Source organism: Mirounga leonina, unplaced genomic scaffold (assembly GCF_011800145.1).
Source record: "Mirounga leonina isolate KUSES-001 unplaced genomic scaffold, KU_Mleo_1.0 Mir_101664, whole genome shotgun sequence".
Lineage (NCBI taxonomy): Eukaryota > Metazoa > Chordata > Mammalia > Carnivora > Phocidae > Mirounga > Mirounga leonina.
This window is the reverse complement of record NW_023270175.1, coordinates 15,074,218-15,097,431: the sequence shown is the minus strand read 5'-3', so window position 1 is coordinate 15,097,431 and position 23,214 is coordinate 15,074,218. Positions and strand designations below refer to the sequence as shown.

At 39.8% G+C, this 23,214-nt stretch overlaps 1 protein-coding gene across 1 annotated transcript in view; it reads left to right on the top strand.

Annotated features, from left to right (window-relative positions):
• Positions 1–23,214, top strand: part of TENM1 (teneurin transmembrane protein 1) — a 785,358-nt gene that overhangs the window by 654,901 nt on the left and 107,243 nt on the right. Inside the window, exons 21-22 of the mRNA XM_035008354.1 lie at positions 11,521–11,664; positions 19,073–19,322. Of these exons, the coding sequence (XP_034864245.1) occupies positions 11,521–11,664; positions 19,073–19,322 (394 nt within the window). The remainder of the gene's footprint in view (positions 1–11,520; positions 11,665–19,072; positions 19,323–23,214) is intronic.

The following is a 23,214-nucleotide window of genomic DNA, read 5'->3' as shown; positions in this document are numbered from 1 at the left end:
TTGGGATGCTTTACACCTTTTGGATATCGTGAGTGGTGCTGCTATGAACATTCATATACAAGTATTTCTTTGAATATCTGTTTTCAGTTCTCAGGGGAATATACCTAGGAATAGAACTGTTGGATCATATGGTAATTCTGTGTTTGACTTGTTGAGAAACCACCAAACTGCTTTCCATGGTGTCTGCACCATTTTATCAACCTTACTTTATGCATAAAATGTGTTACTTCTCTTTCTTTTAAATACCTCCAGTGCTAAAGATTCTAAAATTTTCTTCTTGGGGCGCCTGGGTGGCTCAGTCATTAAGCATCTCCCTTCAGCTCAGGTCATGATCCCAGGGTCCTGGGATCGAGCCCCACATCAGGCTCTCTGCTCGGCAGGAAGCCTGCTTCTCCCTCTCCCACTCCCCCTGCTGGTGTTCCCTCCCTGGCTGTCTCTCTCTCTGTCAAATAAATAAATAAAATCTCTAAAAAACATAAAAAAATAAAATTTTCTTCTTTGTTGTAGTTAAGCACTCTTAATGACTTAGCCTCTAATATGCCCATGGATTATTGAGTAAACAACTAAAACATAAAGAAAAGCAAAGACTTTCTAGTATACACACCAGTGGTGAAGCCTCCATTCCTACTGTTTGCCAATGGGTATTGGTTTACTTTCTATTTTTACAATCATATTCCTGATCAAAACTTCCTGAAGCATTCTAACTATAAAATGGCCTTAATTAAAGTGCTAAAATATATGTTGTTAGTTCATTTTTAAGGCTAATTAACAGTAACAAAAACAAAAGAAAATTGATCTACCCAGAAATATCCAAAGAGAGAGGGAAAAAAGTATTACTCGTGGTATTTTATGTGCACTTAAAGGACATAATATTTTTTTAGGATAGAGAAAGAACACTGGCAAAGATCTCAAACAAAATAGCCAAAATAATTTCAAGCATAGTGCCTAAAATGCAATATGGATTATTTACCTTACAGGAAATGTCCTTGATAATCTTGGTTAAAGGGATTTTTTATTTACTACCTAGTCTCCATTTCCATATACATGGAGACTAAGAGAATTTCTTGACAGTGGTAAAACTTTAGAGCAGGTGTTAGAATGAAGTTGGAGAATCTAATTCCCTGCAGATGGATTGTGAGCACCTTATGAACACAACAGACAATAAATAGTGGAGACAAAGGGATCAAGGATGTGGCCACTGAGCTCATACCTTAATAGGGGATGACTGAATCTAAACAAACAAGGAAGAAAAGATTTAGTTGCACTCCTGCCCATATTTTATAATTGCTTAACTAATGTGAGAAGAAACAGACTACATTTTGCCCCAGATATTAACAATGGTGTTATATATGTCACTTCTCAGGTTTGCTTCAGATTCAGAGGTCCTAGTATATAGTCTTGTGGCAGGCCGAATAATGACCACCACTCCCCAAAAATGTTCATCCCTGGAATCGGTGAATGTATTCTTTTACATGGCAAAAGAGAATTAAAGTTACAAATGGAATTAAGGTTGCTGATCACCTGACCTTGAGATGGGACAATTATTCTGGATTATCCAGGTGGGCCTGATGTCATCACAAGTGTCCTTAAAAGTGGAAGATGGAGTCAGAAGGGGAGGTCAGAGTTAGAGGAAGGTATAACTGTAGAAAAAAGGCACATCAGGGTCAAATATTGCTGGCCTTGAAGATGGGGGAAGGGAGCCAAGAAACAAGGATATTGGTGGCCTCTAGAAGCTGGAAAAGGCAAGGAAATGGATTCTCTGTTAGAACCTCTGGAAGGAATGCAGCCTGCTGACACCTTGATTTTAGCTCAGTGAGACCCATTTCAGACTTCTTACCTCCTTAACTGTAAGATGATAAATCTGTCTCATTCGAAGCCTTTGTGTTTGTGGTAATTTGTTACAACAGTAATAGGAAACAAACCTTGACCAATATTCCTACAGTCCCAGTTATAGCAAGGATTTGGGTTCAAATTCTGGCTGGAAAGTTCTCCCACTCTTATTTCCTTTTCAGGCCAGTTAAATATGAACCTCTGTCCCACCCATTTCTGGGTGATGGAGAAAGAGGAGATCAGCTTTAAACATGCTGAATTTGAAGTAATGGTGAATATCTAAATTGAAATGCCCACTTAGTTTGAAATGTTGGACTCTTGTTTCCCACATAGCTCAGCTGTGGGGAATTGGTGGCATCCCTAAGGGCTAGGGTGTCTCAAAAGAAGAATGGAGGGTTGAGGGACAGCCACAGTGAGAAAGGAGTGCTTGAGATCCTAGAGTATCCCACCATTTTTTTTTTTTTTTTGCAATGCAACAGATTTCACAAGTGGAAGAACAATACCAGAGTGAATAAATTATCAACAGAGATAGTGTGAACTACTTCCTTGGCAAAGTATCAATGGCAACTGATAAGATTGATTAATCCAAGTACACTATTGATCAAGTAGAAGAAGAGTAAAATCACTCCCAGGGTTGCGGTACAAAACCCAGAATCACTAGTTCATCCGGCTTAAAGATTTTGTTGTCTGATACACAGACAAGACTCCCCTGCTAAAAAAACTCCATCTGTGCATTTGAAATAATTTGGCCCTAGCACTTGATTCTCTAACTCTCAATAAGGTATGATGTCTGGAAATCGTTGTATATTATTTAGTATCTTTCCCAACTCTGCCACTTGCAAAACAATGTAAAAAAAATCATTATTGTTAAGTTCACAGTACTATTAAAATTCTAGAGACGGCTTATTTAATTTGACAAACTGGCTTGTTCAGGGGCTCTGATCTGCATCCATTATATGAATTTTGTCGAAATAATTCCCTATGTCCGCCTGGGTCTGCATACATTATCAATATGTAATAATGCATTCTGCCCGGTCTTCATTTTAATTAAATTAAATCACAGCGGTTTGGAGTCCTAGAAGTTCAGGAAATCAGCCATTGCCTTTAGTAGCACTGCTATAAACAATTCTATTTTTTTCAAGGTTATTGGCAACAACAATTGCATAATTATTTAGTACAGTAGTTTGGCAAGAAAGAGTGGTGTTGCAGAGAGAACTAGACTTCCTAAAGGTTCACGGTGCATAAGAGTCTGTCTAAATTGTATTAGAGAGAAACAAGGGGACATTAATAGTAATAGGTGCTAAGCTACGGTTGCTTTGTGCACACAAAACATCCTTGAGAATGATGCTTTAGTGTTCATAAATTTCCCTTCAGTAAAACCTGTGCAGGCTGGGCAACCACAAAAATCACAGCCACTGAATATTTTAATAATAAATGGGTAGTGCTTTACAATTTGCAAAGTACTCTCATGTACATTATCTCATTTTAATCCTTGTAACATTCCTGCCTGGTAGGCATAGGGCGGTGTACATGATCTTCGTTCTGCGGAGGGGGAAACTGAGGTTCAGAGAGCATGTGACTTGCCTAAAGCCCTCTACAGAATGGGGATTCAAACTCGGATCTCTGGGTCCTGAGTTCTGCATGCCTTTCCCTGCTGCCTCTCTTCGCTAAATTGACCAACCCACCTTACTGAGCACCCAATTCAACGCCCCAGTGGCTTTCTGTCAAAGAAGCTAGCAGAGATAATAATCTTTCATCATTTCTCTCCACTCATGAATTTATAATCGTTAACTGAGAGCGGGGCTATTTTATCCATTCAGCTTTATAGGCATAACACCAAGGATATGAGTTTTTCAAGGACCTGTGAGAATGTTTGCAACCTGAAAAATAAGTATATTGGCACCGAAATATGAAAAGAAAACCAGAAAATCAACATTGATAAATGTTTAAATAAATGTCTACAAAATGAAGCATTATGTCAGCTTATCAAGTGCTTCTCAATTTTCACACTTGCATATGAAATATGTTTAATGCAGGGTATGGGTTGTGGATTGTATCCATTTTAATATGTTTGACAAGATGTGAGATAGGATCTCCAGAAGTAAGAGTGCCTGGAGCTTACCAGGATTTTTAAATGACCCTGATATCCTGGTAAGCAATGGTCCATGCCCATTTCAAACTGCTGGTCACACCCATTAGTAGATTATGAAATCTGTTTGGTGAGTCGACCAGTATTTTTTTAATGGAATAAAATGGAATGGAATGGAATGACATAGAACAAAAGTGAACAGAATAGAAAATATCAGAAGGTAAAGCTATTAGGAGAGCATTGTTTTGGAAAACTTGGCTTCAATTACACGTGTGTGTGTGTGTGTATATGTGTGTCTCTCCCTATGTGTATGCTGGGTCACAAATGACTTTCAGGCATAAAAATTTGAAAGCCATTGGTAAGATGACAGAGTCAAGAGACAGAAAACTTAAATGATTTTCCAAATCATATGTCCTATTTTCCAAGTCAGCATTTATGATTGTTTTGCCTTCCAGTTCCCTCTCCCAACCCATACCAGAGCAGGATGCAGGTATCTCTCTAAGATTGGGTGACCATCTAATTTATCATTCAAACCAAGATACTTTTGAGAACAAAAGGGGATGCTGTTCATAATTACATCATGACAACAACATAACTGGGTGCTGTTTTTGGCCAAGCAGAATACAGGGTACTTCTCCTTCAAGGCTAGGCCTGGCCTCCCTCCAATCCTTATCTCTTTAATTCAGAGCAAATGAAACATCATTTATTTAGCACTTCTGAACTGTGGGTCTTGCCCTTTATAGCTGTGATTAAGCATAGCGGGAAGAAGCACTTGCTTATGAGTCAGTGGGTTTAGCTCTGGTTCTGCCATTTACTAGCCAGATGAACTTGAACTAGTCACTCTACCTCTCTGACTCTATCATTTCATCTATCAAGTGGGAGTAAATATATCTGCCTCATAGGTTTTTGTGAGTCTTCAAATTAGGTAATATACAAAAAAATGTATTTAACTGTTGTGTGTTATACAAATGTAAGGTGAAATTATTTTTGTGATAGTTATTAAAGAGGCCATGGATGAAAGTTCCAAAAGATAGGTAACCCTTTGGTGTCTGGCCTCTCTCAGATGACAAATTATCCTACCCTGTGAATCACCTGCATGGCACATAGAGCAGCTTAGTAAAGGTTTGCTAAGTCATTAAATAACAGCCTCCTTCTTTCCTAAAACCTCTCCCAAGAAAAATGCCTAAGTACTGCTAGAGGATAGTAATCTTTTGTCTTAATTCGCACTGGGAGGGGGAAGGGGTCGTTCGTCATTTGTTTTTGCTACACTAGAGAGAAACCCACCCTCTAGCCACCCTAACCTTTTTAAAATCTCTCAGAGATACCAAACCTCAAGGCCTTGCACACATGTTGCTCTCTCTAGAATGCTCTTCCCTATACTTCATAAGATAAACCCCCTTCTTCATGAAGAGGCTTTTCCTTGTTTCTCCATTCCACCTTAAATTCTCTTGTTACACTCGCTACTAATACACTTCATTTTCCCATCATAACATTTATCACTCTGTGTGTGTGTGTGTGTGTGTGGTTTTTGTTTTAGATTTTGTCCTCCCACTAGAATGTGAGCTTCATGTGTCGTGGGGGAGGGAATCAGCAGGGGGAGGGGGGGACATTCTGTCTTGTTCTGTGTTTTTCATCCTCATATCTCTAGTTCCTAACAACAAGAGATACCCATTAAATACTGCATATTTGTTTAATGAACAAACAAATGAACAAGGGCAGAGGCTAAAATGAACCCCTTAGCCTTGCCTATGTAGTGGGATGACGTGCCTCCAAGGGAGAGGAGAGCTGTGTCCAGGTACACTAAGGCACTCACAAATGTGAGTGTGAGCCAGAACACCATCCTACCTTCATGGCACCTAGGTCATCCACATTCTGGGTTCACTTCTACACAGCAAGGCTCGAACAGAGCAGCCAGGAAAAAAAAAAAATCTCGTTATGTTAGATTTCAGTGTACAGGACCTCTTGTGTGGCTCCCTCACTGCTGGATGCTTTTTACTTTTTCTACTGTCCGTTTTCTTCATCCAACTACCTCACTTGGAGCACTAACATGTCTGAACATTATTTTTGTAAACTGCTAGGGTATCGATCCCAAGTATTACCAAATCAAATCCAGTGATTCATTAAAAATAATAATACATTATAACCAAAGAGTTTTTTAAAAAGATTTATTTGCCGGGGGTGTGGTGGCGTGCAGCAGAGGGAGAGGGAGAGAATCTCAAGCAGATTCCCCACTGAGCATGGAGCCTGACGACCCTGAGATCCTGACCTGAGCCGAAATCAAGAGTCAGACACTTAACCGACTGAGTCACCCAGGCACCCTGAATAGAGTTTATTTTAGGATCACAAAGATGGTTCAACATTAGGAAGCCTATTGCTATAATTCACCACCTTAATAGATTAAAAAAGAAAACTATGTGAATATTTCCATAAGTGCTGAAGAGGCACTTGATAAAAATTCATCACCTGATTCTGACACTCCTGGTGAGCCAGGAATAATAGATAAATCAACAAAACATTTCAGGCCACTGGGCAATGTGTCAAACTGAGGAACCTCTGGGGTCATCCTATCCTATGATAAATCACCAGAGAATAGGAAAGGGTAGAAGTTCTAAGAGCACATACCTGTTCTCAGTAGATAGCACTGTATCTATATAGTCTTGGTCTACTGTCGCCATGGTCTTCATTTGGTTCCTTCGGTCTCTTGTCTTTGGTCGTTACTGTTGTTGTTTTCCATTAATCTATTTTAAAATAATGGGAAATGTTTGTTGTTCTATTTAATGATTCTTTTTGGATAAGAAAGTTTTTATCTTGTTGTTAGTTACCTTTTAAATGTCATGAAATTATTTTTACATGTTCCTTGAGTTCATGAAGTAACATGTCAGTTTCTCACACTATCAGACTACTTTTACTTATGTATTGCCTTCATAAATGCAACCATTATGGTTTCTGAAGCCTTAGCCTGAGGCTGTTGAAAATCATCTGCTTAATCTTGTCATATTTTGCACATTAGCTTCCTTGCATAACATCTTTACCTTGGCTATTTATTGTCAGTCTCCTATACCAGCCCTTATAGATGAATGTCACAGTCACCGAATTGGATGTCAGGGGCACCGTGGCCCTCAGCCTTCTTGTAGTCCCCACATTATACAAATGTTGCTGCTTGGAGAAGTAGAATGAGCATTCAGTTCTTTTGCCCAATGTCCAATGACTTTGGGAGAGCAAGCTGCTCTCTTTCTTTATAAAGCAGTATAATAAAGTCTCCTTCATAAGCCAGTGTCAATATTTGCAAGATGACTAACAGTCAAGTCAAAGGTACGATCCTGTGACCAGAGGACAGAGCCCTCTGCAAATGTAACAGTCCTATCTTGACCATCAATGACTCTTGGTGAAGAAACATCCCATTAACACCTCTGTGTGGAGGTGAGGGAGAAAACACAGGAAGACAGAAATCCAGACAGAATTAAGGGTGTCACGAGGGAGGCAGTCACATCGTTTAGAAAACGCATTCTGCTATATTAATGGATCTTTTCTCACCTGCCTTACCAATATATACGTTCCAGCATGGAACCACTATACCAGCTCCTGGGAAGTATAGTCCGGGACCCCCCCTTCCCCACCTATCTCAGCCCATTGCCAGACCAGTGTGTCTTCTGCAGCTCCTCTGAAATGTTGTTGAATAATGGTTTTTTTCCTTCCTATTACACTCTTCTTCCTCATCCCTACTCCAGAGCACCAATGCTGATTCTGTGGCCTGCACCATGCTATGTTGATGATCAGATGTGATAGGCAACAGGCCGCCCTGGGAAATGGTGGTGGTCCATTCTGCTCATAGCTGAGACTCAGCTGTCACAGTACCAGGCAGAGTGTAATGTCAGGGCTCAGCATTTTCTTTTTTTTTTTTTTTAAGATTTTATTTATTTATTTGAGAGAGAGAGACTGAGAGAGAGAGCACATGAGAGGGGGGAGGGTTGGGAGGGTCAGAGGGAGAAGCAGACTCCCCGCCAAGCAGGGAGCCCGATGCGGGACTCGATCCAGGGACTCCAGGATCATGACCTGAGCCGAAGGCAGTCGCTTAACCAACTGAGCCACCCAGGCGCCCAAGGGCTCAGCATTTTCATTGCCAGCCCCTGAATAGCCCCTCTCCCCCCTATATTTAATTATATGAAAAAGAGCAGGCATTTAGCTCATTACAGTCCGCCTCCAGGAGAGAAGTCTAGGATTGGTAGCTTCTGTATTGGCCAGTTTCCTGTGCATTTGGAGAGTAGCTCAGCTCTGTGGGGTGAAACGTCTGCCTTCTCCTAAACCGACTGCAAATTCTAGGATTATGCTAAAGTGGGCTGCTGTCAGAAAGAAACCTTGCCTTGTTGCTCTGAGCAAGAAGCCACATGCAAAAATACCCCAACACACAGCCATTCTCATTAAAGCTAGTTGAAATTTTGGACAAGTCTTAAGTATAAATTATAAATTTATTAGCTCATAGAGCTTTCTCCCAAGAAAGTAAACCTAATAAAAATTAGAGGGAACTTATTAAGTGGCTGTCTTGTTGCTATTTGCCATGACTAGGGGAAAAAAGTAATATCATTGTGGGGTTTGCAGCCAAGGCACTTTTTTGTTGTGGACTAGAGAGCAACTGAGAGAGCAGATATGAGGTGAAAAGAGTATGTCTCATTACCATTGCAGTGAGAACTCTTTAATTGATACTTTATGTAAGCATTTCCTGCCACAGAGGTAGGAGGATCTTTAACTGTTACTGAGAGGGAAAAATCCGGCTCCAAACCACCACTGGAGGTCACCAGGGCACACTACTTATTTGCAAAACTGCATCATCACCTTCCGGAGAAAGGATTCTAGGGGAGCTCACCAGGCTTACAATGTACAAAAAGCAGATCCTGACAATGGTAGGGAAAGAGATGACGGCTTTCAGGGAACTTGTAATTGTCGCTGCGATTATTTATTAATCAAGACTTTTAAATGTTGGCAAGAGAAGCAGAAACCGTGTTATTCAACATACCAACATGGCCCTAAGTATGCTTTCTCACCACCTGATTTTGCCAACATGAGATCCCGTCCTCTCTTCGGCTTTTGGGTTTAATCCCCAACTAGAATCGATCAAACACAATCTTGAAAGAATGCACTTTGGAATCACAGAGTGTTAGAGCTCAAGGGGCGCTATGAAAATTATCTAGTGCAAAAGACTTTGATCTGAGATCTCTATTTGGATTTCAGGACGTCAGTGAACCCCTTAGAATTGTATATAAAATTTTGTGTGTGTCTGCATTTTTCTCTCTTTTTTTTTTTAAGATTTTATCTATTTATTTGAGAGAGAGGGAGAGAGAGAGCACGAGCAGGGGAGGGGCAGAGGGAGTTGGAGCAGGAGAAGCAGACTCCCCGCTGAGCAGGGAAGCCTGACTCGGGGCTCGGGCTCGATCCCAGGACCCTGGGATCATGACCTGAGCCACCCAGGCGCCCCTCATCTGCATCTTTCTAGGAAGAAATCTAGGAAGAAGATTCTTAACTTTTATCAAATTCATAATAAAAGTTTCCCTGACCCAAGAGGGTCTAAAAATCATCAATTCTAGTCCATCCTCCCCTGCCCTGGCTTTCTTACCAGAGAAGAACATGATTCTCAGAGATGCAGAATAATTCGCCTGACACCAAACAGCTAGTTAATGGTGGACCCAAAAGTTGAAGTGTTTTGTGACTCTAGCTCTAAAACCAACTCTTTCCACTCTACCAGAGTTGTTTAGCAAGCACTGGGGGCCATGATACGATATCCAGGAGATTGTTGACAGCAATGATTTGTGCTATGACTGTAACCCAACCTAGAATACCTTTGAGATCATTTTCCTTCACTGAAATTCTCTGTTTCTATCCACCTTAATAGAGAACAGCATTGACACAGGATGATCCAGAGCTAATTTCCATTTAGAAATTATTTCCATTTTATGATTAGTCTTTCCCGCTCCCCATTGATCTCCCTTGCTAATAATGCTTGGTTAGGGCTAAGAATAAAATGAATTTGCATTCCATGAGTCTTCGCCAGCTTATGGCAGGGTAGAAGGGCATCCCCATCAGGACCAGCTACATAATCTGCAGGGCCCAGTGTTAAATGAAAATACAGAACCTTGTGTTAAAAAATTATTAAGGATTTCAAGGCAGTGGCAGCAGAGCATTGAACAAAGTATGGGACCCTTCAAAGCATGGGCCCCTGCACGACTGCACAGGTCACACAGCCAGTGAAGATGGCCCTATAAGATCCCTATTAAAGCTTTGGTAGAGCACGGGACAAAAAGAAGCCAACCTATGATTTAAAATTGGCCACAGATGATCCACAATGCTAGAGAGTTGTATATTCATAATCATAAAGACTTTTTGGCTTATCTGTGCATATGCTCACACACACACATGCACATATAAATCAGTTTGACTAAAATTACCATCATTTCCCTTCACCCAATGCCAAAACCCAAAACTAGTTTGCTTTAATTCTTCATCTTAGGACCTCTTGTTCTGGCATTGTTTAAGCACACATTTTCATTACCAGTTTTCATAACCAAATGACAAAAGGAGGAATGAGTTCTCCAGGGGCATCTAAAGAGTCAGGTGGAGACAGAAACTGGAAAAGCAAGGGCCAACTACTAGCTAGGGATATTTGAAGCTGCCAGAAAGGGGGAAAGCAGCTTCGGGGTATGCAGTGTAATGAGTCAATACTCTCAGGCTTAGAACATTATGAGGACAGAAAGCATTTTAAATTCAAGAATCAGAAATCTGGGGTTCCGACAGGTAAGCAGGTTTACCAACTGAGAAAATGGCTGGAATTTGGTGTACTTGAGTTAGCCATATTTCAGGAGAGCAGAGGCACCCATGCTACCTCGTTTCCCACTTCCGTTTTAGTGGCATTCCAGGGTGCCAAGTTTAATGCACAACATCTGTGCTTCATAAGAGTTGAGGCCAAATGTTGGGTGATATCCCCTTGGTTAGCTCTATGCAAAAACCAAAATCTAATGTGCACAAGGTGGAATTTACACTTGCCGTGCTTTAAGCGAACTCAGACTTCTTGGCAAACTAACGGCCAGTTAGCACAAAAGAAAACATAAATTGGGCAAATCGATTTGTATTAGTCTCATGTGTAGTCAGTTGTTGTATAAGTGACCCAGTACTCCGAAACCAGCTTCCTAAATGCATTTTGCCCTCTAGAGAGAGAAGAAACCAGCCCTCCCTGCGCCTCTCTTAGAAAAGTAAAGAAAGATATTATAGCAGCATAGCTTAAGCCTTCAGAGCTTGTTTCTTCAGTTTTACAACACAGCCTCCAACCCCAAAGCCCAAAGCTTAATGTCCATAAACGTATGGTATGTACCAAATGACAGCACGCACGCACTCACTCACCTGAGTCCGTATCCAATACGCACACACTGACTGATGATTGCTTTTGGATGCCAGTGCTCTACTCTACCGTGTGAGGTGAAAGGCACTTTGCAGTCAAATTTCAGCCCACATCAGAATTCGATAGCAAATGCAATATCCACAGAATTATCAACCAGTGTAAAAATGAAGGAAACATTTTAAAATGCTCTAATGTGTTATTAACTCTTTGTTTGCAGTATCTGTGGGATATGAATATGAAACATGCCCTGACTTTATTCTCTGGGAGAAAAGGACAGTCATCTTACAAGGCTTTGAGATGGATGCTTCTAACCTAGGAGGCTGGTCGTTGAATAAGCATCATATTTTGAATCCTCAAAGTGGTAAGCAGCTTTTCATTTTATTTTATTTTCAAAGGATATACAATTTTTCCTTTTATTGTTTTAAAGATGTCTGTTTATTTATTTTAGAGAGAGGGGGTGAGCATGGAGCCCACCCTTGGGCTTGATCACATGACCTTAAGATCATGACCTGGGCAGAAATCCAGAGTCGGACACTTAACCGATTGAGCCACCCAGACGCCCCACAGTGGAATTTTTTTAAATTGTGGTAAAAGATGCATAACAAAGTTTACCACTTTGACCATTTCTACGTGTACAATTCAGTGGCATTAAGTACATTCACAATGTTGTGTGACCATCACCATTGTCTATTTCCAGAATGTTTCCATTATCCCAAAGAGAAAATCTGTACCCATTAAACAGTAACTCCCCATTCCTCCTCCCCCAGCTCCTATTCTACTTTCTATCTCTATGAATTTGCCTAGCTTAGGTATCTCGTGTAAAGAGAAAGATGTATATGTTTTTAAGGCTTTTCATACATACTGCCAAGTTTCCCTCAAGAATAATAGTCCATTTCATGGTCAAGAGTGCCCATTTCTTTGCACTTAAGAAGCTTTTAAAATATTTATTAATACTGTTTTCTTAATGTAATATATATACATACATACATACATAGTGCTATATATATGTATTACACATATGCAACACATATTTGATGCAGAAAACTTGGAAAAGTACAAGGAAAAAATTACTTATAAGTCCACCACCTAGAGAGGGCCATATTAGTATATTTCTTTTCAAATACAACAATCTGATTTCAAATTAGTGCCAGTATAGTGAGAATGCTGCCAATTAAACTATAACATGCATTGATTGCGAGATACATACTTATTTCAGAGATGTTAAAAATACGAAGCAAAATGTGCACCTTGGCATTGATGAATCATCCATGTGTTACAGTTTTCAAAAGGCTTTGGTGACCTCTGTCCCCTTTGAAATACAACAACCCTGCAGTGTGGCATTAATCTCATTTAAAAGATCAAGAATCGGAGGTTTACAAAGTCATGTGACTTTCCCCAGTGTTGCACAGTTCATAAGTGGCTAGAGCCCTGTGCTCTTTCTCTCCACCACAGTTATTTGTCCACATAAATGTCAGTAGATCCAGTGAGAAGCTAGGAACTGAATCAAGGAACAGTAACAGGTAAAAAAGAAGAGGTAGGAGGAAGACAGGAGAAGAAGTGAAAGAATCTAGGGAAAGAAGGCAGTCCTGGACTTCACTTAGTTTTAAGTCTCCTAAGTCCTGGACTTAGGAAAAGAGGAAAAGGCAGAGAATCAGGACATGGTCATCTTCAATCTTTGCCTTCTTCGAACCACCCTTCCTGTTGTCACTTTCTCCTGGTTTGTAATTTACACATTAACTAAATCAGGAGAGGGAACCACAGGTGGTCCTTGAGCCCATGTGGCTCTCAGACAAACTGATCTCACTACCCTGGTTAGAAATGCTTCATCCAAGTTCCTCCACCTTGTTTTGCATCCTACTGGGGAGTCGGTCATTGGTGTTCCCATCCAGCTTTCATTTGAACATCTACTGGGAAGTTTTCATTGCAAAATCACATTCCTTTTCATCCAAAGAGGTAGATTCTGAGCAACCTTTAGTAGAACATGGACTTTGGGTTATTTCTCCAGGACTGGGGATGCGAATGTCTTGAGACAGTTACACTCTTCCATCCAGCCTTCTTTGTCTGCATCTGACCTTTATGAAACAGCTGGCTAAGGTCAGGTTATCTTGTAAGGCCATGAACTAACCAAGGCTAAGGGAGATCCATTTTATAATCACACCTATGATCTTACTTTGATTGCACTCATCGTCACCTGAGTCAGCCAACCACATGGGCTGGGAAATTTTGATTGGCAAAGCTAACCAGGTTTGCTTCAACCATGACATGACACCACCTACCACAGTCCCAGGGTGGGACCCCAAAGGTAAATGAGTCCATTGCCATATGCCTTCATTATCCTTCCTTCCCCTCTTTCAAGGAACATTCTAAATTCCATTTCAAATTGTTTGTTTTTTTAAGAGCAAAGATTCAGGCACAGATATAAAATGTCAACTTTTTTCTGTTGTCAAAAGGAGAATCACAGTTTTAAAAGTACAAAAATGAAAGGGCAGATGCCACTTATTAAATTATGAGGTTTTTTGTTTTGATTTGAAAGAGTTTGACATTTTAAGCAACCGTTTCTTTTCCACTCACTTTTATTGGCTTGTATGGATTGTCTCTTTCAAATGCCTGTCATTGACATTAAGCACAAAGTGGGAAATGACCTTGATGGAACCAGCCCCCAGCTGTGTGCTCCCAACCCTATGTCCTCTTACCATTTGCTTCACACAGGCTTAGAAATTCAGAGCAGAGGGGAGCCATTGAGAAAGTTGGCTTTGGGGCCCCCCCCTGATTTCCACAGATGTGTTCTCTCCAGCCCTACTTTGCCAGTAATCAGTTTTTAGGCAATAGGTACTGAGTTCTTTCTGAGAATCTTTTTAACACCTTTTTTGAAGTATGATTTATACACCATACAACTCACCCACTTTAAATGTACACTTAAATGATTTTTAGTAAATTGTAGAGTTGTGCACCCAGCACCACAACAGTTTTAGAATATTGTTGTTGCCCCAAAAAGATCCCTTGTGCTCACCCCAAGCCCCACTAAATCTGCTCTGTCTCTTTCTGAGAATTTTATTCTGAGAAAGAAACCTTATTTTAGATAGTTTTTTTTTAAAGGAACATTTGTTCATTGTATCATCTCATTTGTAGGCACGTTGTATTTCTAACCAAGAACTTGTCACACTTGCCAGGAAACAGATCTGAAGCCAGCTCTGCCACTGCCTTTCAGCCTGACCTTGGACACGAACACCTCTCTTGGGATGTTTTCGAAGTCTAAATCCCACCCACAAAGGCAGTTTTAGAAGCAGGAATGATAAGTGTGAAGGAGCAGCTTTGAGAAGACCAATTTAGAAAGCAATGCTCTTTCCCCCTCAGGTCAGACAGTTTTTCTGACTGATTAAGGCAAGAGCGACCGGCTTTCCAAATTCCCCCACTCTGCTTCTTTCTGGAAAAAGCCTAACTCTTTAGGCATCCTGCTTTTTTGATCTGAGACAGATGGCAGATTAGAAACAAGAATCTATCTTCCCCCAATTTCCTCTCACTGGTTAAAAAGATACCTGTAATTAGATTGGATGTCTGCTGCCATTCACTTCTTCAGTTTTTCTTGGGTTCCAAAATCATTATGCAGTGGGTAGTTTCTAGAAGGCAGTGTTTTCAGACCATTTGTCATTTTAGTTGCAGCAATTATATTTACCTGACAATTAACCATTGGTTGTGGAGAATTGTTTCCAAATATTATGCCTGATATATGTAGATGGTTTCTACTTTCCGAGAAGAAAAAAAAACACCAGGAACTTGTGTTTTTCAATATTATTCCTTCAAAATACATCTTCTTAGTGATTACAGAGAGTACATGTCCTTACCTTTTAAGATAAATCAGTTCTTTAAAATTATGAGGAATAAAAATGTGTACGTGAATCATCTATTACAGAGATAAGCTATTTGTTATAGTATATCTTGTATCAAACATATCTCCTAGTGCATCCTTCCAGTTGAGTGTTAAAAAATTATTAGAGAAAACAATCCAGGGTACTAATTGGGTATCGTCATCTGTCTGAATGGATAAAGAATTTCTTTTAACTTAGCCTCCAAAATAGGGCAGTAGTTTGTCGACAAATGGTTTTACTGGGAGGGGAAGTAAATTTCCATTGATCACACTGGCATATCTCCCAGTTTGTGTTTATATCCTCTCAGTCAAGTCCTAAGAGAAATATGTATTGTGTCCCTCGTTGTTCATAAGTCTGAAAAATGGTTTCTTCTTTGAAATCAGCATAAAGCACCACCCACTGGCTTCCGAGGGGAATTTTTGTTTCAAACTTATTTATAAGCTTCAAAAGAAGTTCTGAGCAAGGTAGCAAGAGGGTATGAGTAGTGCGTTTAAAAGTATGCTTAACTTATTATACAACAGACCTGGCTTTTTGACAGAGAAAAGGAAAACTTAGGGGAGAAAATGTGCAGTAGGCCCCATTCGGTGGGGTTTCTTTGTTGACTGTCAACAAGACACCCAATCCTTAGCAGGAAGTTGGCCTTCATATAAATAATGTGCATTGTCCTAGGACCATTTGATTCTGTTTTCAAAATGAGCATGTGTGGCAGAATAAACTGGAAGGGAGGCAGCAATAATTGATCAAGATTTCCAGGAACATAAACAAAATATTTTCAAAGCAACCTTTTGCAGAAGAATTGGTGTTAAATCATTGTTGCTAGATGGTATGCCCCAGTTCTATGTAATGGAAGGTTAAACAGATTCTTGAAACAACAAAAACACCCTTCAAAATGATCTATTTTTCCAGGGCAATACAAAAGGGGTTTGCCCATTTTTGTTTTGATTGCTTCAGCTTTAAACAGGAATGGTAATTTCAGTACACGGGCACTTTAGTACCTTGCATGAAAGCAAGACATCAATTGTTGAGATGTAATCAGAAAGTACATTGCCTTATGTTTTATTTCCTTTAATCATTCTTCTTCTTTGATGGAGTGCTGGGCTTTCTAATAGAAAAGGGGAGTTTTAGAATTGCAGGCTTAGAAGAATGGTTTAGAATAGCCATCTTTAGTTTTTAAATTGCCAGGAGCCTGGTAATAACATGTCATTTTGAAGGTAATTGTTAACTATACCATTATATTGATACAAAAAAAGATGGAGATCTACCTGTGAAAATAGATGTTAATAGCAAATCTGGTATTTCCAAGCCAATAATTGGACATATTTTTGAATGATATACCCTATAATGCATTGCTGAAATACAGACATGCTAAAGAGTTGGCTTCCTCATTTGTTCAAGAACATATCATAGTCTCATTGGTAGGATATTCAGTTAGTGATCATCAGGAGGTTTCTTTTCGATGATGTTGTGTGACTGTCATCCCAGTTCTCATTCACTTCCTCCCAATTCATTTAAACTGTAGTGTTGATCACACTGCAATTAAGTGTTTTTTGCAAGATGAAATTCAGTTCTATTAATCTTAATTAACTGTTCAAAATCTTACAAATTTTTTTACTGCCTAATAAAGTTATTAATAAAATTAATAAGAAAGTAGTGATCCTCGAGATATCTCACAGTTCTGCCATAAAAGACCAATTTGTTGGGGCATAAACTCATAGCTGCTCCTGCAGATCATATGTTGAAAAAACAGCCAGAAATCACCTTGGGAGGGAGAGTCAAAATACCTAGACTTGAAATCCAAAGGCTGTATTATGTATGGGATTTGTTTCCTGGAAAGCCCCTTCCAAGTACATATTTGGTGTTACAGTATTGTGCATGTTTTACCCTCTTACTTACTTTTGCCAACAATGTTCCTATTTCAGAGTGATCAGTGGTGCTTAATGTAGGACTATGGGACCAAAAGTTGAAAGAAAACTGAGGAAGACATTTCAGGAAATGTTTAGGGAGAGTAACAGGCAATCCAAGGAGTTAGAAAGCAAGGGTCATGGGAAAAAAAGAAAACTCTACAAGATTACTATATTCATTCATTTGCTGTCAGTGACTTCCGTCTGACATGTTGGCATGTCTTCTCACAACATGGATGTTTTACCTGCCCAGGCTCATTGTGAGCAGACTGGGGTACAGTAGTCCTTGTTTCTGGGATTTTCTGCCCAGGTTCAGCAGTTTGCACTGGGATTTGGACAAGGACACTACAAGAGACTCAAAGCCTATTTTAAACATTTACTGAGCTCTTACAATGACTTGGCCACAGTGGTTGGCACTAAAATGCAGAAAAGAGTAAGACAGAGGGTCTGCCTTCATGGAGCCCATGTTCTAATGGGAAAGATAGAGAAGTAATGAAAACTGTATCATACAACATAGTCGGTGTTATAACAGAGCTATGGAAAACAAACCGTGGTCATTCTGCCAGGACCAGAGCGCTGGGGAAAAATTGAGCTGAGCTTTAAAGATAGGTAAGAGTTCCCCAAGCAGACAAGATGAGGAGGGCTTTCAGGACAGAGGGAAGGGCATATAAAAAGCAGAATGGAATGGAAGAATGTGAAAGTAATTGTAAATAGTTCACTATTGCTGGAACTCAAGATACAAATAAGAGGATGATGAGAGTAAGCAACGGTCAAGTCATGAAGGACTTTGAATGCCCTAATAATAAGGAATGTGCCCCTTATCCTACAGAGGATATGGAGCTGTTGAAAGATTCTAGCCACACACTAAAACAATCTCAATGGCAAGAGTTGGGGGGGTGGTCTGGAGCTAGGTATGCGTGGAGACCGGGAGACCAAGACGTGAAGAAACATTGAACTAAAGCAGTAGTGATAGGAATGGAGGTGACAAAACTGGTTCAACATATTTCAGGAGGTAGACTCCAAGTGGGTTTCATAATGAATTAGGCATAGCAAATGAGGACAAGAAGAGCCATGGTCATGCCCACATTTCCAACTTGGGTGAATACACGCGTGGTGATAACCACTGCTAAGATGAGTAGGCAGCACAGGAGGAAGAGCAGGGTTTGGTAGGGGGAGCAGAAAAATAATGAGTTCCCTTTTACACCTGTTGAATTTGAGGGGCCTGTGAGGCATCCAAGTGGAGCGATCGAGCAGGAAATTGCAGGGCAGGTGCCAACTCTGGACAGGAGAAAGTTTCAGCATATAGAGATATGAGTTAAAACTGTGAGAATGGATGAGATTGCCCAAAGAGAATGATTACACAGTATTTTCCAGCATTGTCATAAGTCAGTATCTCTATTTCCTGCACTGATAATAGTGAGATATGGTCCAAAAGAGTGGAAAATTCAAGTTCCTTTCTTATATCTTTGAAGTACATTCTAGCAGTATGATTTTTTTTTTCTTTTCACAGAAGTAGATTACCTTCCTGATGGTGTTTTGCTAAGGTTAATATTAAAATTGACTGATATTTCCTTTTCAGGAACCAGTCAGTTGCATAGTGAGGGTAATTTGAAGTCAGACAAGTGTGTGCTGGGCATCAGGAGAAAGTAGGCCAGAGATGAAAAATTAGCCACTGATGATTCACAGAGCCCAAAGTGAATAGGAGCTCATTAGAAGTTATTCATCAAACGCTTTATTGAGGCATTTAGAATCAGACACTAAAGGGCCTGGATGTATTAACCCATATCACACGTAGACAAACTGAGGCCAGGTGTTATGCTACTGTTCATTGTGGCTATGCGGTTAAACAAAACTATGGGCGATGTGCTTCACTCTTGGGTTCTTTGATGCCAGGCCAAAGCTCAATGCTACTTTGAGCAATGAGAGAGAGATTAAAGTGTTGCTGAGAATATTGTGTGGTAATTGTTTTTTTAATTCTCTTTTTTTTTTTTCTTGAATCTAGGAATCATACATAAAGGGAATGGAGAAAATATGTTCATTTCCCAGCAGCCCCCAGTCATATCAACCATAATGGGTAATGGACACCAACGAAGCGTAGCCTGTACCAACTGCAATGGCCCAGCTCACAACAACAAACTCTTTGCTCCTGTTGCCTTAGCTTCTGGCCCTGATGGTAGTGTGTATGTTGGCGACTTTAATTTTGTAAGACGAATATTTCCCTCGGGAAACTCCGTTAGTATTTTGGAATTAAGGTAAGTCTTCCCTAATCTCTGTTTGCTTAGCAGATAAGGAAAAAGCAAGAATGCAATAACACGAAGAGAAAGACATTGCCAGAAAGAGCAGAAAGTGCAGTTGCCCATACTGTAGCCCTGAGCTGAGATGCAGGAATAGGGACAAAGGACATAGGTCAAAATGCCCACTCCTTTGGAGACCCAGGAAGTGTTGACACCCCTGTATGTGTGGCCTTCCTTGTGGGCATTGCCATCACTGACATGGATCTCTGTACGTCCAAGTACTCAGGTAAGTCATTCAACCTCTGCTGTTCATGACGAAGATGATCAAAAATATCTATTTCATTCTAGCAGGTAGAGGTAATGCCAGATCCAAAAGGCTACATTTTCTAAGTTCTCCAGGTTCAATCTTTTGAAGTGGTCACTTCATAAAAAAGAAAATGGAAGTCTGTGTTTGTGTGCCCTGATAAGGAAAGAAGAACTTGTTTTTTGGGGGGTTTTTTTGTTTTGTTTTTTACACTTAAAAGCTCTATTCCATTGGGGGGAAAAAAAGATTAAAGCATTCATCGTTAGACTTTCTCACTCTGTTCTAGGAATTTTCTTGAGAGTACAAAGTATTTTGACACCTTTTGAAAGGAATTCATACCTTCTGGTATTCCGTGTTCTGAAGTTACACGAAGATTACAACTAAATAGACTATGGCATAATCAGCTTTATTTCTCCTTTTCTGAGGCTACAGGACACAAATATATGCCCTCTGGAGTCCTAGGAAAGGGAAGCATCCCCTACCATTCCAGTGAGGATAGACAGACCTGTCTCCTCTCTCCTGGGTAAATAAGTGGATAGAGTCTTCCCTCCAGTTGGTTATGACAGCTTCATCCCTGACACATACCTTGGGAACTTTAGGCTGAAAGTTTCTCTCTGTTCCAGAGATTTTGATGCCATCCTATAAACTAGTCCATAAAACAGTTGTTGCCTCAGGTATCACCTCATTGTCCTGAAAGATAGTGACCAAAAAAAAAAAAAAAAAAAATAGTGACTGGGAGAACAGAGACATTGATGGAGCAACTTCTATGTACAAAGCACCGTGAAGGCCAATCAAAACATATGAGAAGTCTTGGGTCATTTCTATTTAACATTATGTTCTCACAAGCATGGAAATTTGAATACATGAGGACATTCCTTGAAATTTTTCAGATTCTCATGCTTGCTCTGGAATCTAACTCCTTTTTCTCAGACTGAGTTAGTCCTCCACACCTAGTTGGGGACATCTTCCAGTCCCAAGCCCCCATCCATTTTTCACATTAATTCATTCCAATTTTAATACATTTCTTATTTATAATTACAAACACTGTCATAGAGAAGAAAGCTGTTAAGTCCCTTGACTGATAAAAAAAAAATAGACTGTAACATTACGATTTTATAAAGATAAAGTACATCTAGAGAGTCTAGAGAAGTACTAAGTCATAGCACCCTGCCCTAATCAAATGTTCATATACCTTAGGGTGTCACACCTCATGGGGACTTGTCATTTCCAGCAGTATATCTCTTTGGGCACCTACTTACTGGAAAGTCAATGAGGAAGGCCAAGATGGTTGTATGCCCAGATTTAGAAATGATTTATACAACATTCAACATTGTTTTCAAAATCCTAGGGATGCTCCATCTACACGATGCCAAACATTGATGGTGCACTGCACGATTCATTCACCATCTGAATGTTTCTAGCCATGCTGATATTAGCTATCAAGTAGACAGAGACCTCACTAACCTTATAAAGCCTATATAGCTAGCCCTCTGTAGCTAACTCCCCAAAGGAAAACCCCATAAGTTTAGCTAGAAAAACAAATACTAAGACTAATAATATTACTACAAAGAAAACCCAGCTAAGTTTAGTCCTTTCCTTTGTGATTTAAATGCAAATTTACCTAAGGTGGAGCAATTTTCATTCACTGATGAGATTCTCCTTTGCTCAGGGATCCTTAACAGTTCACAAATTTGCATTTTGGTCCAAAGTACCTTATGACCTTCAACACAAAGTCATTCGAAGAATAAAATAGCATAACTTGGGCCCCAATTGCAAAGTGATTTTCTTGGTATAAAGAAAAATCCATTTCTGGCAGTGTGAAGTATTGTCCAATCCCTCTCTTCAGTCTTACTCCACAGTACTGTTCTCTCACATTGTCACAGCTCTTCAAACACATAGGCAAGCGCACGCCTTGAGCTCACACACCCAGGTTCTCTCACTTAGCCTGAATCTCTCTAGCTAGCTCTTCTGAGCTCACATCCTTTAGAGCGGTTCTTCTTAACTTTTTTTTTTTTTTTAATTCTCAGGAGGGATTGAATCTAAGGAGGGCTATGGGCCCTCTCCCCAGAGAAAGAAAAAAACACGTTCACACAAAATTGTACGTGTGTTTTCAGGGGTCCCGTATTTCCCCTCTCTCCCTGCATGTCCCCGCCTGCCAGGAACCTACCCCTTTCATAGACTCATGGTTACGATTCCCTGGATTCATCTCAAACAGAAAAAAATAGTTCTCTCTTGCATTAGGTTCAAGGAGGAAAAAAATAGTTTTCCCTTGTCTACTCTAACATTCCTGTGCTTGGCCATCAGAGAAATAAACTGATTGAGTTTACATGATCATTTTGACCTAATTGATAGGTAACTCCCTATTTTCCTATAGTCAAAACCATCAAACTAGTTTATGTCAGCAAACATTATCTGTCATACTTACTCAGACACTAATAATAGTTCTTATTAGATTCACCTAAAAACAGTGTCTGGCTTGATCAGTAACCTATATTGTGTACATTGCATCTTTGGCATATGATTGGCAAATTTATATATTTGCTTTATAACTTCCAGATTTAAACTTCCTGGGGAGAAATAAGTTGATACAATAAGTCTTCGCTATGTTAAGAACCATAATGTTCAATGGATTCTATTGCATATAGATAGAAACTTCGTTTTGTACCAGTTTTTTTTTTGTTAAAATCAATTGATTTCATTGCTGCCACCACCCTCCCTCCCTCCCAGTGCGTATTAGTCATTTTACTTGGTTGAGTCATCCGTTTCCTTGGAAACACAGACTAATATAGTCATTATGTTATTGGTTGCATTTAAAGCTGTGAATGGAAGAGCAATGTTGTCAATAGGTTATTACAGAAAGGGATAGAGAACATTCCAGATCTTGACCTTCTGTCAGGGTTATTCATTATATAACTTAACCATCTGTTCTCTACTTCTCTATCTATAAAATTGACTTTAAGTTAATATTTGAGCATCTTCTTACATGTCTTATATAGTTTAACTTGTTTTAAGATCCTCAGATGCATAGTTCTCAGCCCAAAGTTTGATGACATTTTGTTTGCTCTGGCATAAAGCTTGCTGCTACTGGATGCCCTTCTAGATTTCCTTCTCTTCCATTCTCTTGTTTCGTAGTGGGCCACGTTGAAAAATTACAGGTTTCCCTTGACATTTCAAAGATTGGAAGACATAGATTTTTCCTTCCTCGGCTCTGCTGATCCAAACTGTCCCTAATTGAATTTCTTTCATCTGACCTCAGAAATAATTTCATTTTCATTGGTTGCCAATCATTTATTTCCTCTAGCTGGCCCCACCATTGGCTGAATGGGGAGGGTAAGGAAAAGTCAGTTCTGTCATTATCATTGGCAATTTGGCAAGAGCAACAATATCATTTCTTGTTATTTAAAGTATAGCGTACCCTTTTGCCCGTTGACTGCAGGTTTCATCTACACATACACATCTTAGTGCTTCCTTCCAGTGGGAAACTGAGGTAAGATAATAAAGAAGGGAAGATTATAAGATCATTATATAAGTAATTAGACCTAAGGGAATCTCAAAAATACATTCTCTGAAGAATTTTATAAAGATACATTCATTTCTATGTGAGAT